Source organism: Platalea leucorodia (genome assembly GCF_965183815.1).
Source record: "Platalea leucorodia genome assembly, chromosome: 1".
NCBI lineage: Eukaryota > Metazoa > Chordata > Aves > Pelecaniformes > Threskiornithidae > Platalea > Platalea leucorodia.
In genome coordinates this window covers 54,928,796-54,942,194 of record NC_138823.1, presented here as the reverse complement: position 1 = coordinate 54,942,194, position 13,399 = coordinate 54,928,796, and the positions used below count along the sequence as shown (strand labels likewise).

General features: G+C 40.1%; 1 protein-coding gene across 1 annotated transcript in view; it reads left to right on the top strand.

Moving 5' to 3' along the window:
* Nucleotides 1–12,640, top strand: part of EPB41L3 (erythrocyte membrane protein band 4.1 like 3) — a 59,633-nt gene extending 46,993 nt beyond the window's left edge. The window contains exons 13-25 of the mRNA XM_082304311.1: nt 326–361; nt 529–594; nt 1,078–1,269; nt 4,500–4,574; nt 4,980–5,081; nt 5,827–6,555; nt 7,085–7,207; nt 7,718–8,110; nt 9,183–9,314; nt 9,612–9,710; nt 10,812–10,892; nt 11,157–11,273; nt 12,528–12,640. Of these exons, the coding sequence (XP_082160437.1) occupies nt 326–361; nt 529–594; nt 1,078–1,269; nt 4,500–4,574; nt 4,980–5,081; nt 5,827–6,555; nt 7,085–7,207; nt 7,718–8,110; nt 9,183–9,314; nt 9,612–9,710; nt 10,812–10,892; nt 11,157–11,267 (2,139 nt within the window). The 3' untranslated portion in view covers nt 11,268–11,273; nt 12,528–12,640. The remainder of the gene's footprint in view (nt 1–325; nt 362–528; nt 595–1,077; nt 1,270–4,499; nt 4,575–4,979; nt 5,082–5,826; nt 6,556–7,084; nt 7,208–7,717; nt 8,111–9,182; nt 9,315–9,611; nt 9,711–10,811; nt 10,893–11,156; nt 11,274–12,527) is intronic.
* The last annotated feature ends 759 nt before the right edge of the window (nt 12,641–13,399 follow it).

The following is a 13,399-nucleotide window of genomic DNA, read 5'->3' as shown; positions in this document are numbered from 1 at the left end:
CCTAAACCAGCTACAATCTCAGTGAGAAGGTCCAACTGCTGCTCCCTAAATAGAGACCTATGAACGTGGAGCGCACCGATGATACTTATAAAAGGAAAATGTTTAATATTCCTTTGTTCACAATTAACAAGTTTAAAAAGAGGAGGCTTGCTCTGAGCTAGGAGAACCGTGCAAAGTCAACCAGTGCGTCTGCTCCTCCTCCTTAAGCCCTTAGTGTAGAGAAAATGTGACCTTAACCGAGCGTGTTCCTCTCACCAATTTCTGTAAAGCCTTCGGCCATACAAGTGGGTAAGGTGTTGTTTTCCAATCTTTCTCATGCTGGCAGTCGGATCAAGAGGAGGACGGAGATCTAAAGGCACAGGTACAGAAACAAAAGGCCCACATGTTGCTCAAGTCTCAATGTTGGAGGTGTTCACCTCTCACAGCATGTTATTGTCGGTTCTCTGTGAAGAAATGTGTAGAAACAGCATTTTGTATCCTTTCAATACTGTGTCCCTTACCTTTCCCTTTCTTTTTCACTTCTTTCAGAATAGTCTGATTAAGCGAATACAGGGTGAAAATGTGTATGTCAAACATAGTAATCTTATGTTAGAGGTTGGTATTGGTATATACCAGTGCATGTACGTACATGTGTGTTAGTTTTAGTGGTAAACTGTGAATCTGCACTATGATGCATGAACTGTGTATTCCCACCTGCTAATAAATCAAATAGATTTTTTTTCTCAGATTATGATGACTCCTCTAACTTGTACTATAAATATATATATATATGCGTGCGCGTATGTGTGTGTGCATCCACGCGCATATGTATGTTTGTTTGAAGCCTCTTTATCAGGTGTAAATTATAGTGATACAGATAAGCTCTTTAAGAGTATTTTTATAGTCACTTGTACAAGATATGCTATGCTGTTATCTTTCAAAATGCCACATTTTCACAGAGTGTTGTGTTAGTGCTGTGCTCCCCAGCTCCCTGAGATGTTACTTCCCTCTTTACTAACCAAGTTGTGTGTTTTGGCTCTAAAATTCGGTTGGCTTAGGATGTATTACAAACTGCTCTATTCTTTTAAAACTGTCCAGGACCTAGACAAAACCCAGGAAGATCTGATGAAACATCAGACCAATATAAGCGAGCTGAAACGCACCTTCTTGGAAACCTCCACAGAAACGGCTGTGTCTAATGAGTGGGAGAAGAGGCTTTCCACATCTCCCGTTCGGCTTGCAGCAAGGCAGGAGGAAGCTCCTATGATTGAACCACTAGTGCCTGAAGAGGTCAGCGTGAGCTGAAAGGCTTCATTATGTATTTGTCTATTCGTTTTTGCTTATAATAGCTCTCAGCAGATTAGAGGCCGTAGTCAGAGGCCATTCCCCACTTGCAGGTGCTCCCTTTTTCTCAGCACTTAGCAGCAAACATGCAAGGAAGAGCAGGCACCTTATATATATATATATATATATATAGTTAAGAGTATGAAATTCACTGTAAGCTGCCTGGCAGAATTGGGTCTCTCTGAGGGTGTGAAACGCAGGCTTCCTTACGGGTTCAGTGAGCTTGAGGAAGTCCAGCCATGCGTGAAAGAAACCATGAAGGTGATGGAGAGAAAATTTAAATAATGGTGACTGGTTGGGAGCAGCAGTGTAGCAGGACAGATGGGGGCACCAAGCTTGACAAGAAAATACAGAGAAAAGGGCAGAACTCTCTCAGTCTTTGAAGGCAGGGAAGAAATAATGATGATAATTAGACCTGCTTGTCCAGTTCCATAAGGGAGCTGGTAGTTGCTGCAGTCTGCTGGTTTCCATTTCGTTGAAGACCCAATGCAGATTGCTAAGCGTGTGCATTTTAATGCAGTGTGCATGCGTGAAAAAATCTTGCTCACTGTGCAGTCTTGAAGCGTTTGCAAGAAACTTGCCAATTGAAAAGCTGCCTTCTATTTAGTTTGTGCGTAGATAATGAGATGTAGAGGTAACAATATAACATTCACGTTGCTGTAAAATACATAGATCTTCAAAAAAAGCATAGAGTCTTGGTTTAAATCCAGTGGAGCAAAAAGAAATATGCTTGTGTGGTCTGCACGAAGATTAATTTTTTCATTCTGTTGTGGATGGATATCTGGTTTCTGTCTCACAGGAATCATCTTTATGATTACCACTTGTTTTTAGCGTTACAGACCAATAAATGGTCATAAAATTTGCTTCTGTCACCTCAGCACTGATGTAGTGTTGTAAGGAACTCTGCAAAAATTAGCTGGAAAGTATAATTTGAAAGAGTCTTCTGCTTTCCCACCTTAGAGGTTGGCATTGCAGACCCACAGCTCTCTGGGGAAGGGTGTCCCTGGAGGCACCCAGATAACACATCAACTTCTCCTCTTAGGGAGAGGGATGTTGCCAAGAAAAAGGCCCTAGCTCCTCTTCTCCCACATTATACCCATCTAACCACTGGCTGATACGGACGTCAGACCTGCATTAGAGTGGCCATCAGGTTGTATTAAAATACCTAAAAAGCAGACTGGGTGCCCAAAGCTTAGCTTTTGGAGAGCACTGAGGAGTCTTAATATTGCTCCTACTGCCTTTTTCAGGAATCGTAATAGATCCTACGACCTTGTTAGTTTGGTTGTAGTTGAAAATATAGGTTTTCTTTCTTAAAAGTAAAACTGTTAAGTATAATAAACAGGACTCATTTAACATATGTAACAGATGTAAAGAACTGTTGAAAGGGAGCAGCTGACTAGCTGAGCCTGAATCAGAGGAGTGTAGGTGAAGCAAACTTATACCCCCCCCGCCCCCAGTTTAGTTCATGTCTTTATTACTTTAGAAATGTAATAACAATTTGTAATTAAAATGCACAAGCAGTAGCAAAGCATTACACAGTTATGTAGGCTTCACCCTGAGGAAACACTTCCAAATTTAACCATTCATTTGGAAAGGAAAAAGGCAAGAGTTATGCTTATCTGGTACCTCTTCTCTTACTGGAAGAAAAGGACTTGCTCAAAAGTAATGTCCAGTTACTATATCTTATATGGATCTAAGTAAACTCCAGCTGTCCCACAGAATCTTATCCAAATGAAGGCATTTTTGTGGGAAAATGTGAGTGGATTTGAGCTATCAGAGCCTAACTCTGAGGTGACTTCTGGCACTAAGGGGCCCCTGCTGTAGATAACATCTGACTGTCCTTTCTGGTCCTGCTGAGCGAGATGGTTTCAGTTCACATGTCCTGCTGAGAGAGGAATTTTTCAGGAAAAAACTAAAGCCAAGCATAGGTCAAAATCAGCACCTTGATGTCTTCTAAGAAACATGGAGGCATTCAGGATAGAGAGCACATAGGACTGTGTTACGTAGTGACTTGTTCTAGTCAAAGAAGTTACACATTTAACTTAGCGTATCTGTATTCCGTGCCATTACTTGTAACTCTTTAATAGAATAAAACAAGAACAGCAGGGAAAATACTCCTTTTTCTAAATGTGTGCTTTGAGCATTTGGCACCTGTGTGTGTTCAGTCAGTTTGACTTTAAGCCTGTCTGGTCACCAGTTGGTTTCTTACAATAACAGGGTAAATACTTTGGGTTTCTTTAGTTATAGTTTTAAATATCTGACATAATGGTGGCCAGATAGCTGCAGAACATGAAAGCTATCATATTAACAAACTCCTTGACAATGTTTAGTCTGACCTGGATTGGATTAAACCAGCACTTTAGAAATGAAGAAATTATGCATCTCATTACAGTCCGGGAGGTGAGCCATTTCTCCCTTTCTCTCTCTAGTTTCTAGAAGTTTTGTATCTTTCTTTAAACGTGTACCTTTCTTCTTGAGTATGTGGAGTGTACGCATTTAAAACAGTACACTAGGAATGGTACCTTAGGAAATTGAGTCTTACCAACATTTCAGACTGTCCCAGTTGGTCAAGTTGCAGAGATACTCCTCATTGTCACAGCATTGGCAAGGCACAGACGGGATAAAGGTGAGGAGGACTTTGGTGTCGTGCTATAAAGGATAATACAGCAATGGTTAGCTTCATGCATGGGAACAAGACTCTGAGACCTCTTGTACCTGTAAGGAGAAAAGGAGAGCTGAAATCTTTGCAGAGCACACCTTCTACCTGCTTCAACAGGGAAGGCTGCAAACTCAGGAAAGAGCTAAGTCCAGGGTGAAGTTGGAGGGACCTGTTCTAGGCTATTGATGGAAGCCATGGAAGTTGGCACCACACACAGTTAAATGAATAACAGAAGGTGAAATGAACACAGTGCATCCACACCCGGTGTTACTCAATTTACTGGTTTTCCTGCTATGCAAACAGTATGCTCATGTCTGCTTTGCATTCATCGCAGAGAGACACTGATTTCACCTCTTATTGGAAACGTCTTTGCTGTAAAATTATTCTGTTTCGTTCTGTTTCCTAATTTACCATGCAATTAATAATTTGTAGAGTGGAGAAATATGATGAGCTATTGTAAAGTATAGTGGACTATATACCCTCCATTTACTAAAACCGTTTATTCCCCTGACATTAGACCAAAGAAGAAAGAGAAAAATCAGAAAAACTCATATTTTTGCAGAAGGGAGGTACTACATTCCTTGAATTGCAGGTAAAAACAAATAATACTTTCTTGAAATGCAGTCTGATAGGCTGGCAATGATTTCTTATTTTATTATCTTTTTTCCTTTCCAAGCCACTTTTTTTTTTTTTATTTATTTCATAAGTTCCAGAGGGAGATGTAATCTGGGGCCAAATTCTGAGGAATGAGTACCCTCCAGAGCTTATGGCTTCCTAATAGAGACTGATTTCTCTGCTAGTTAGAAATCTACTTGCACAGCGCTATTTGTGGATGTTGTTTGCAGTTGTGCATGCATTTCCAGCATAAACCTCACTGAGAGCATTATGGTGAATGAGGCACTTCTGTCATTAGAATTAATTGCCTTTATACTATCAAGTGAATTCAGATTATGCTGAGTGATGGTGAACTTTGTATTCTTATTGGTTTTTCTATTAGCCAAGTGTGATAGAGAAGAAGCTGCAGGAAGGAGAATCTGCTGGCACTTTGGTTACTTCTCATCAAATCATTATCCAGAAAAATATCCCATCATCCCTAGAGGTTATTTTTAATTCATTCAATTTTAAACTAGCATATTTACTTAGTTAAATATAGAAGTTATGGTCTTAAGGTCAAATAGCTGGATGCTGATTGCATAGCCAAAGCAAATCACATAGCATATTTGCGTAAAAAGGAAAAAAAGCTGCATTAAGTTCAGTTCAGTATCTATAGTAGTATGGCGTTTACTGTGTTGTACTACTCAATTTAAGCAATGCTGAAGGGGATTGATGTTATTCTAACGAAAAGAAGGAAATTCAGTGCAGGCTACAGCTACATACAAATGCCTGCTATTCTAAAACCTCATCAACGGTGTGTTCATCACAACTGGGGAGCAGTTGAATGGGCTTATTTGCTGTATTTTTTTCATTTGTTTATGACTGTAGCATTATGAACCATTGCAATATGTGATTTTTAACCTCAGGATGGTTCCAATCATAATTTTAAATGATGCACTAAAATGTTACCCTCCTTCAAATGACTACAGAAATAGTGTGGCAAAAGTAACTCTTTGTGTCCACATTATATGGGTGTCTTAAGGGGAGGGAATCTATGAAGGAATCGTACGTTGCCTAAGGTGATGCTGTTTATTTGTTTGATAGCTGCTCTAAGAGGTACAATGGTAAAAGCTATTATATGCTTTCAGAAAAGACAGAATTGGTTTCTTAAAAGTCTTCATACTTTAGTGCTCCTGAAGTAGAGACAAACCTTCAGATATTCTAATTTAGCTTTTATATCTCAAATATAGGGCACTGAGGATTGGGTTATTATAGACAAAATACCCTCTGAGGTAGTTGATGGTGAATCGAAAAAAAATCTGGCATACAAAATAGTGACTGTGAGCAGTAAAACTGCCTTTCCACCTGAGATATTAAAATCCAGTACCATTCTAATGCAGAGCTTTGAGGACTTGGAAAGTGAAATACAATCCAAAGAGGAGAATAAGCAGAAAATGTTCACCCTAGGAAAGTCCTATGATACCGTATCTGGGAAAATTGTAACCATGACAAGTAAAGCGAAAGAGGGCGAGAAAGCAGTACAGCCTTCAGTACAAGCTTTGCAAAAAATGGAAGGGGAAGTGCAAGAATCTGTGAAAATCATTCCGGTAGTGGCCGAGTATGAAATCCTCGAGCCTGTCACTGATGAGAAAGCCAGGCGGGGATCCGACGTGCAGAGCACAAAAAGAAAGCTGTCCGACTCTCTGACACCCATAAAGGAAGCAGAATCTCAGTTGCGAAGTCCTGAAGAGGAGAGTTTGAAAAAGGCACTAAAGACGGACCAGGATTTGCAGTTACATGGTACACTGGGAAGCTTGCAGCTTGGCAAAGCAGAAAAACACCTTGGCAGTGAAGCTGTAAAAGCAGGGGCATTTGCCCGGAGAGATAAGAGCCTGTCTGAGTGGAGATATTCCAGAGAACAGCCATTTACCTTTGCTACTGCTCACTATGTTACCGAGTCGTCTGCGTCAAAAGTAGTGGTAACGAGTGGCTTTGACTTCATGCCACGGTTTAAAGATTAAAGCATGACTTCTTTTAGGCAATCCCCTCACACCACCCTACCTTTCGGTTCTCTTGCTGCCTGGCTTTATGTTGACAGCAGCCAACCCAGCTTATTTTTTTTCCCTCATACTTTGAATCCGTCCCACAGTCTGAAGCAGACATTATATAAGGCTTTCAAACTTTCTGGTTTATTTAAAGATCCATGTTACTGAAATACATGTAGTATTGCTGCTGTGGCTTGTTAATAAAAGGAAAAAAAAAAAGGTTTGCTTGAACCAGCAAAATGCCAACGCTAACAACTATGCTTCGTAACTATTGCTTACTACAGCCATTATGAATTTGCTCTGATTTATTTTCCCATTCTTTTCCTGTTTCCAACCTCTCTGTGCCCCCGCAACCTTCTCTCCCTTCCCTCCGTCTCTGCCTCTGGTTTTGGCAATTAATATGTCTGTGCATGTGGGTCTGCCTTTCTTCTGTGTATGACTCTACATTTCTTTGTCTATTTAGACTAAACAGTCCACCGGTGAAAAAACCTTGGATGGTTCAGATATCTTCAGTTTAATAGAGTCCGCCAGAAAACCAACTGAGTTCATAGGAGGGGTTACTTCTGCTTCACATAGCTGGGCTCAGGTGGCCATTCAATTCCCTCCATCACTGTTATAACCGCACGCCGATTACTTTTGCTTTTCTTTTGTTTCCTGTTTTTATGCACAACGTGGAACCTGTATAACTAATGCATGTATTGATGTGCCTTTTCCTTTGTTACAATAGATCACAACAGAAATCACCAAAAAGAAAAAACAAAAAAAAAAACCCAGGTTTTGTTTCATTTCACTTTATTTTGGTCATTTTGCAGGGTGCTGTATTTTGCCTTTATGAAACTTGTGCAAAAATACCAATGAGAAAAACACTGCGACATTTCTCTTCACTTCTGAAAGTTGTGATTCTTGCTTTGGTTTTCATTTCTTCTATTCCAATAATGTCCTGAGAGGGAAAATCCATGCAACTTGAGAGAAATAAATTGGCAAAATATAATACCCATTTTTTTATTAATGTTCACAGTACATTAAGCTGAGGAGCTATTGCAAGTAGTGTTGTCTGCTTCTGACACTGAGGGCTTTTTTTTCTCCTTCCCTGCAGAGAATAGACACGACGACATCTCAGGAGGTGACTTCCAGTGAAATGAAGCAAGCAGTTCAGCCGCATCAGGATACAGTGAAGAAGATTGTACAGGAGACTGTGGTTATCGAGGAGAGACACGGGATGACTGTGCATGCAAGCGGGGATCCTGCTAAAGCGGCTGGACTTGCGCTGGATGCCCAGGCTGAGGCAGCGTTGGCGGTGGCCGCTGGCATGAAAGGGAAGGAGAGCTCTGCTGGGACTGAGGGGGCGAAGGAGGAGAAAAGGGAGGAGGCTGGGAAAGCCCTAACCAAACAGGAAGGAGTTGCTGCTGCTGCTTCGTGTGAGCAAGCAGAGGAGCACAGTACAACAGTCCAACTTTCAGAGTCTTTGGAAAGAAAATCTCATTTTGAGGTAACTCCTTATTAAATCAGTTGTGTCTGTGCTGAATTGTAAGTGTAGGCAGTAGTGGACTGTTAATTCCTCTCATGGAAGGCAAAGTGTACCAAGCTTGCATGATTGCATGTCTACAGCAGGCAGTTTGGTTTGCCTCTTATTTCCTCCTTGCATGGCACCTGCAAGGGTTGTTGCTGGTTTCCAGTATTGGCAAAATGCCATGCATATTTTCCCTGAAAGTGCTTTCCATGCTACAGAGAAATACCTAATTTGGTGGCTTTTTATGCAATGAATAACAAGAATTCATCTGGCATTCTCTTTGAGAAAGTCCATCAAGATTGGCAAAGTTCACATGTCCTCAAAGACAGAAATTGCATTTTTTTCCATGCTTGGTACCGTTGTAAATAAGTGTCTTAAACAACCCGGCTTCATTATCTTAGCCCCACTAGCAGAATTTCAAGAATTATTTTGCACAGAGATTAGAAAAAAACTTGTTCTTGCTCTTTTTTCTGAGAGCTGAATGGAAGACTAAGCCTGAGTAGGATTCGTTCTCTTTTCATTTTAAGAAAATGTATAATCCCAGAATGGCTGAGGTTGGAAGGGATCTCTGGAGGTCATCTGGGCCAATCCCTCTGCTCAAGCAGGATCACCCAGAGCCAGTTCCCCAGCACCATGTCCAGATGGCTTTTGAATATCTCTGAGGTTGGAGACTCCATAACCTCCCTGGGCAACCCGTGCCAGTGCTCGGTCACCCTCACAGTGAAAAAGTGTTTCGTGATGTTCAGAGGGAACCTATTGTGTTTCAGTTTGTGTCCACTGCCTCTTGTAGTGCTTACATCTTTTCTGAAGTTTGTTTTCCTGAAATCCAGGATAACGCTAAATGTTGCCAGCATTATATACATGTATGTGTCACTATAATGAAGAGAATTTTCTCTTTTCTTTATTTTTTTTTTAATGCAGAGCACTTTTTAGTTGTTCCCCATCCTTTTCCCAAGAAAAAAAACAAAACAAAACAAAACAAAACAAAAACTATTCTGAGAAATCCAGAAGCTTTACTAAATGTTCCAATTCCTTTTTTTTGTTCACGCAGTCACCAGTTGTGAAGACTGAGACTATCAGTTTCAGTAGTGTTTCTGCTGGTGGGGAAAACCTTGAAATTTCAACAAAGGAAGTGCCAGTAGTCCATACAGAAACAAAAACCATTACGTATGAGTCTTCTCAGGTAAGAAATTGTGCAAAACCCAGGGTCTAATTTAACATGGCCTTAAGAAACCCATGAGAACCTTGTTGAAACTACAGATGTCAAAGTCCCAGCTTCTCATCTGTCCTTCCAGAAGCAGTCTCCAGATGCAGAGACAACTACTGACACATGATCACCCTAACAGCAGTTGTGTCCCTATCATTAGATACTCACTTTACGAAGAACTGTAGAAATAGAGACGTTCAGCCGGCCCAGTTCTTGCCTCCCTGTGCTCAGGAGCATGTTTTTGATGACTGGTTTTCTCTTTCGGTTCCCTAGGTGGATTGCGGTGCTGACTCAGAACCAGGTGTATTGATGAGTGCACAAACTATCACATCTGAAACTACCAGCACTACAACCACTACACATATCACCAAAGTGAGTCCTCAGAAAACGGGGGCGGGTTCACAAGGGTGTATGTTTTCTTAACTTCAATTCTACTATTTATTTTAAAACGTGGACACATGCTTATATTCTCAGGACAAAATCCTGTCTATTTTGGGTACCTGTCTTCATTCACCTATCTTTGGGTTTACTGGCTTCATTAAAGTCCAAGGACTTGTTAAGAGTCCTAAAAGTCATAAAGCCTTAAGGTATGTCTACGCAAGCACAAAACATTGCTGTGCAGAGATACTTGAGTTAGCTGCAAGTACTGTCTGGACCTGGAAGCGGTGTAGCCACACTGGCATCATATGGTAGCTAGGAAGGAATAATTTGCCTGAGCATGAGGCTCCATTGGCATGACTATACTGCCTTTGAGTCCTGAGCTGTTATCCCTGCACAGTGTTGAAAACACAGAGTAAATCTTTATCATGTAGTCATAACAGGACATTCAGTCAGCTCAGACGCCACAGTCACATTGCTGGGTGGTACCCTAAGGAACTTGCCCACGACCAGACAGAAAGCTTATGACTGCACAGACAGATGATTTTGGGTCTCCCAAGTTCCAAGATAGCATCTAAATAACAATTCCTCCCTAAGCAGAAACCCTCTTAGTGTCATGACAGCTCTCCTACCAATATTCACTGAGGACAGGATTCCTTTCATCTTTCTGCAGTGAAATTCACCCTTCAGTAGATGAGCTATATAAAAGCCATACTACCCTGTATGTCCTTCTGAAGCCTGCAGTTGGACTTAACCAGGTCTTAATATGAGCTGTCTGTATGTCCATTCTTTTCTTCATGGGATGAATTTACCATAAATGCCTGCCATTTTTGACACACAAACATCTCTCCTGAAACGTGCAGATTGATTAGAATCATCAAATTATGTGTGTTGGAAGGACCTCTGGAGGTCATCTAGTCCATTCAGAGCAGGCCAACTTCAGAGCTGCTCTGGCTGCAGTTCAGGGTTGTCCCCGCTGTGCATGCTGTTGGAGATAGTTCAGTCCAGTCACGTCGGGATTCCTGTACTGATCATTCTCTGGACGAGTAGCAGCACTCTTTAAGTTACTGACATGCGTTTGTCTCTCCCATCTAGACTGTGAAAGGAGGCATCTCAGAGACAAGAATTGAAAAACGAATAGTCATCACAGGAGATGCAGATATTGATCATGATCAGGTAAAATCTGTAAGCTGCTAAAGGCTACCCTGAAGACTGCCAAAGAGAACATTTCTAAACATTGCATTAAAAGATACTATTCATACTGGCATGCCTTAAATTAAACTGTATTAGTAGTTAAATGAGTGATGGTATATTTCATATTTTAATCATTTTCCTCATTTGTAAATGGTGTAATATCTCATGAATCTCTCCACCTTGCTACTGATCATGCATGTTCCACCTCCTTTTTGTTTTTGCCCTTCTGTGGTTTCCTTGGGATAGGCGCTGGCTCAGGCAATTAAAGAGGCCAAAGAGCAGCACCCTGACATGTCAGTGACCAAAGTAGTGGTACATAAAGAGACAGAAATCACACCAGAAGATGGGGAGGATTGACCACAGGTAAGAGGACTAGATGATTTTCCTAGGCATTTACTGAGCTGGCATGTTGCAAAGGTTGTTTTCCTACCATAATTCACCTCTAACTCGTGGCTTTCTCTCACTGGCATTTGCAAGTTGCATTTGTGCTGGTTATCAGTTCTGGTATTTGAATGTAAACTACATTCAGCTCTAAACATCTTTCTTCATCTAATGGTGCCAGCTGGAGAAAGAGAAACTACTCATTTGCTTTTGTTGGCTCTCTGGAAAGTCCTCATTGTCCATGCTTTGATATAGTCTAATCTTCTAATTCTGAAGTAAAAAAGAATCTGTTGTCTGCTTTTATGTCATTTAAGAACAAAAATAGTTTGTTCTTAAAGGTATGCATTTTGTTTAAAAATGCCAAGGGAAAAACCTACTGCTGCTTTTTAAATGTCCCATGCAGATATGTTACAAGTTAAGCTTTAATTCCTAACTTGCAAATATATGGTCCAAGCTGCTTTTGATTTTTCTTTTAAACCCAGTGAAGTAGTGTGTCGATATTTGGATGTCTTGGCTATCTTGTATTTGAAAAGAACATTTTATGTTTTAAAGCAGCATGGTTTGTCAGGATAAGATGATAATGCAGCTTTTCTTGTGTCAAGCTTTTTTTCAGTAAAGGCATGCTCTCCAATTGTGGCTGGCTAAACAGACGTCTCAATATTACTATATTTATTCTGTGTGCAAAAACATGTCATGCATACTAACCTGCTATGCAAAAGCCATTAATGCCAGCACCATTGCACAAATTGCTTTGAATGCTGTATGCAGAAGAAAAAAGAAAAGCTGCTTGTCTGATTTGTTTAAATCAATAGCAGCATTTTATTGTTAAAACAATATATATTCCCTAACATTTGGTATAAGTAACAGAGTATGATGCACAGCACCTTTTGAAGCTGTTTTGCTCTCCTGCTTTTGGATATAGACACCCTAAAAAACCCTGAATTTCAGTATCTGTTACTTATTTGGAAGGTGGAACCAGTCACTGAGGAGTGAGTAGCTGTGATTCTTGTGGTATTCTGCTAGTGTTTCAGAGACAATGTAATGTGGCTTGCTTAAAAGTCTATTGATGTCGCTAATTCTTTCCATTGGTGTCAGTGGATTATGGATTTGGTCCAAGTTGCTTATACTGGGATGATGCCGTTTTCAAACAGCTTTTGTTACATGACCAAATTGACAAAATCTCTTTTGCAAGAGAGTAGTTGCTTCAAATAATTAACTCAGTTCTCTTTCCTGCAGGAATAACCTAGATCGCATATGAATCCAGACATGCACACCAGTAGGAATACGAGAGCCTATATGGAGTCTCAGTTCCAACCTGACTGACTTGTATCTGTCTATGGAAAATTTCAGTACAGAAGAATTGATCTTGACCGTTAATAAAGAAACTGGCAGAGATACCTTCCCATAGAAAGCAATCTGAATCAGCAGCAGTTAAACAATATTGCATGAAGCAACAATAAAATTACAGAAAAGCAGCATTTTTAATTTTCTTAAAATGTCTAAGTTTTCAGCTATACCTGCACGTTCATAGACAATATAAAGAGTGATCTCATGTAACACATAAACAGCTCATGCCTTTCACAGTTTATGAAAGTCTAAACAAATTAAAATTTGTTAGATGGCAAGCCTTTTGTTTACAGATATTGTAAATGAAGATTACCCCCAAAATGCTAGAAGCTGTATAGGTACTGTGTATAATGTTTTACCACACATTAGATGTGCCAATAACACAGTTTATTGAGTAAACAACTTGAATCTTATATTTGTTTCATCTGGTTTTATTACTGCCCGATAAACAATGATGAATCTTCACTCTTATCAAAATATTTAAATGCTTACAAAGTGTGCTTTGTATACCTGACTGAATACCTTATGAGGTAGTAATGATTTTAGTATATTAACTTTAACGATTTTTGTCAGCATTGTTCAGAGTCAGCTTCCCGTCACCCTTCACAGATCCTAACCTTGTAAATTATATGTAGTTATTTTGGAGAAAAAAAATCTGTATTTTACTTAGTTTGCAGCATTAGAAAATTATTAATCTGAAATAACCGTGATGGTTTTCTATTGATTTCCCTTTTGTTCTCAGAGGAAAAAAAGAAAAAAAA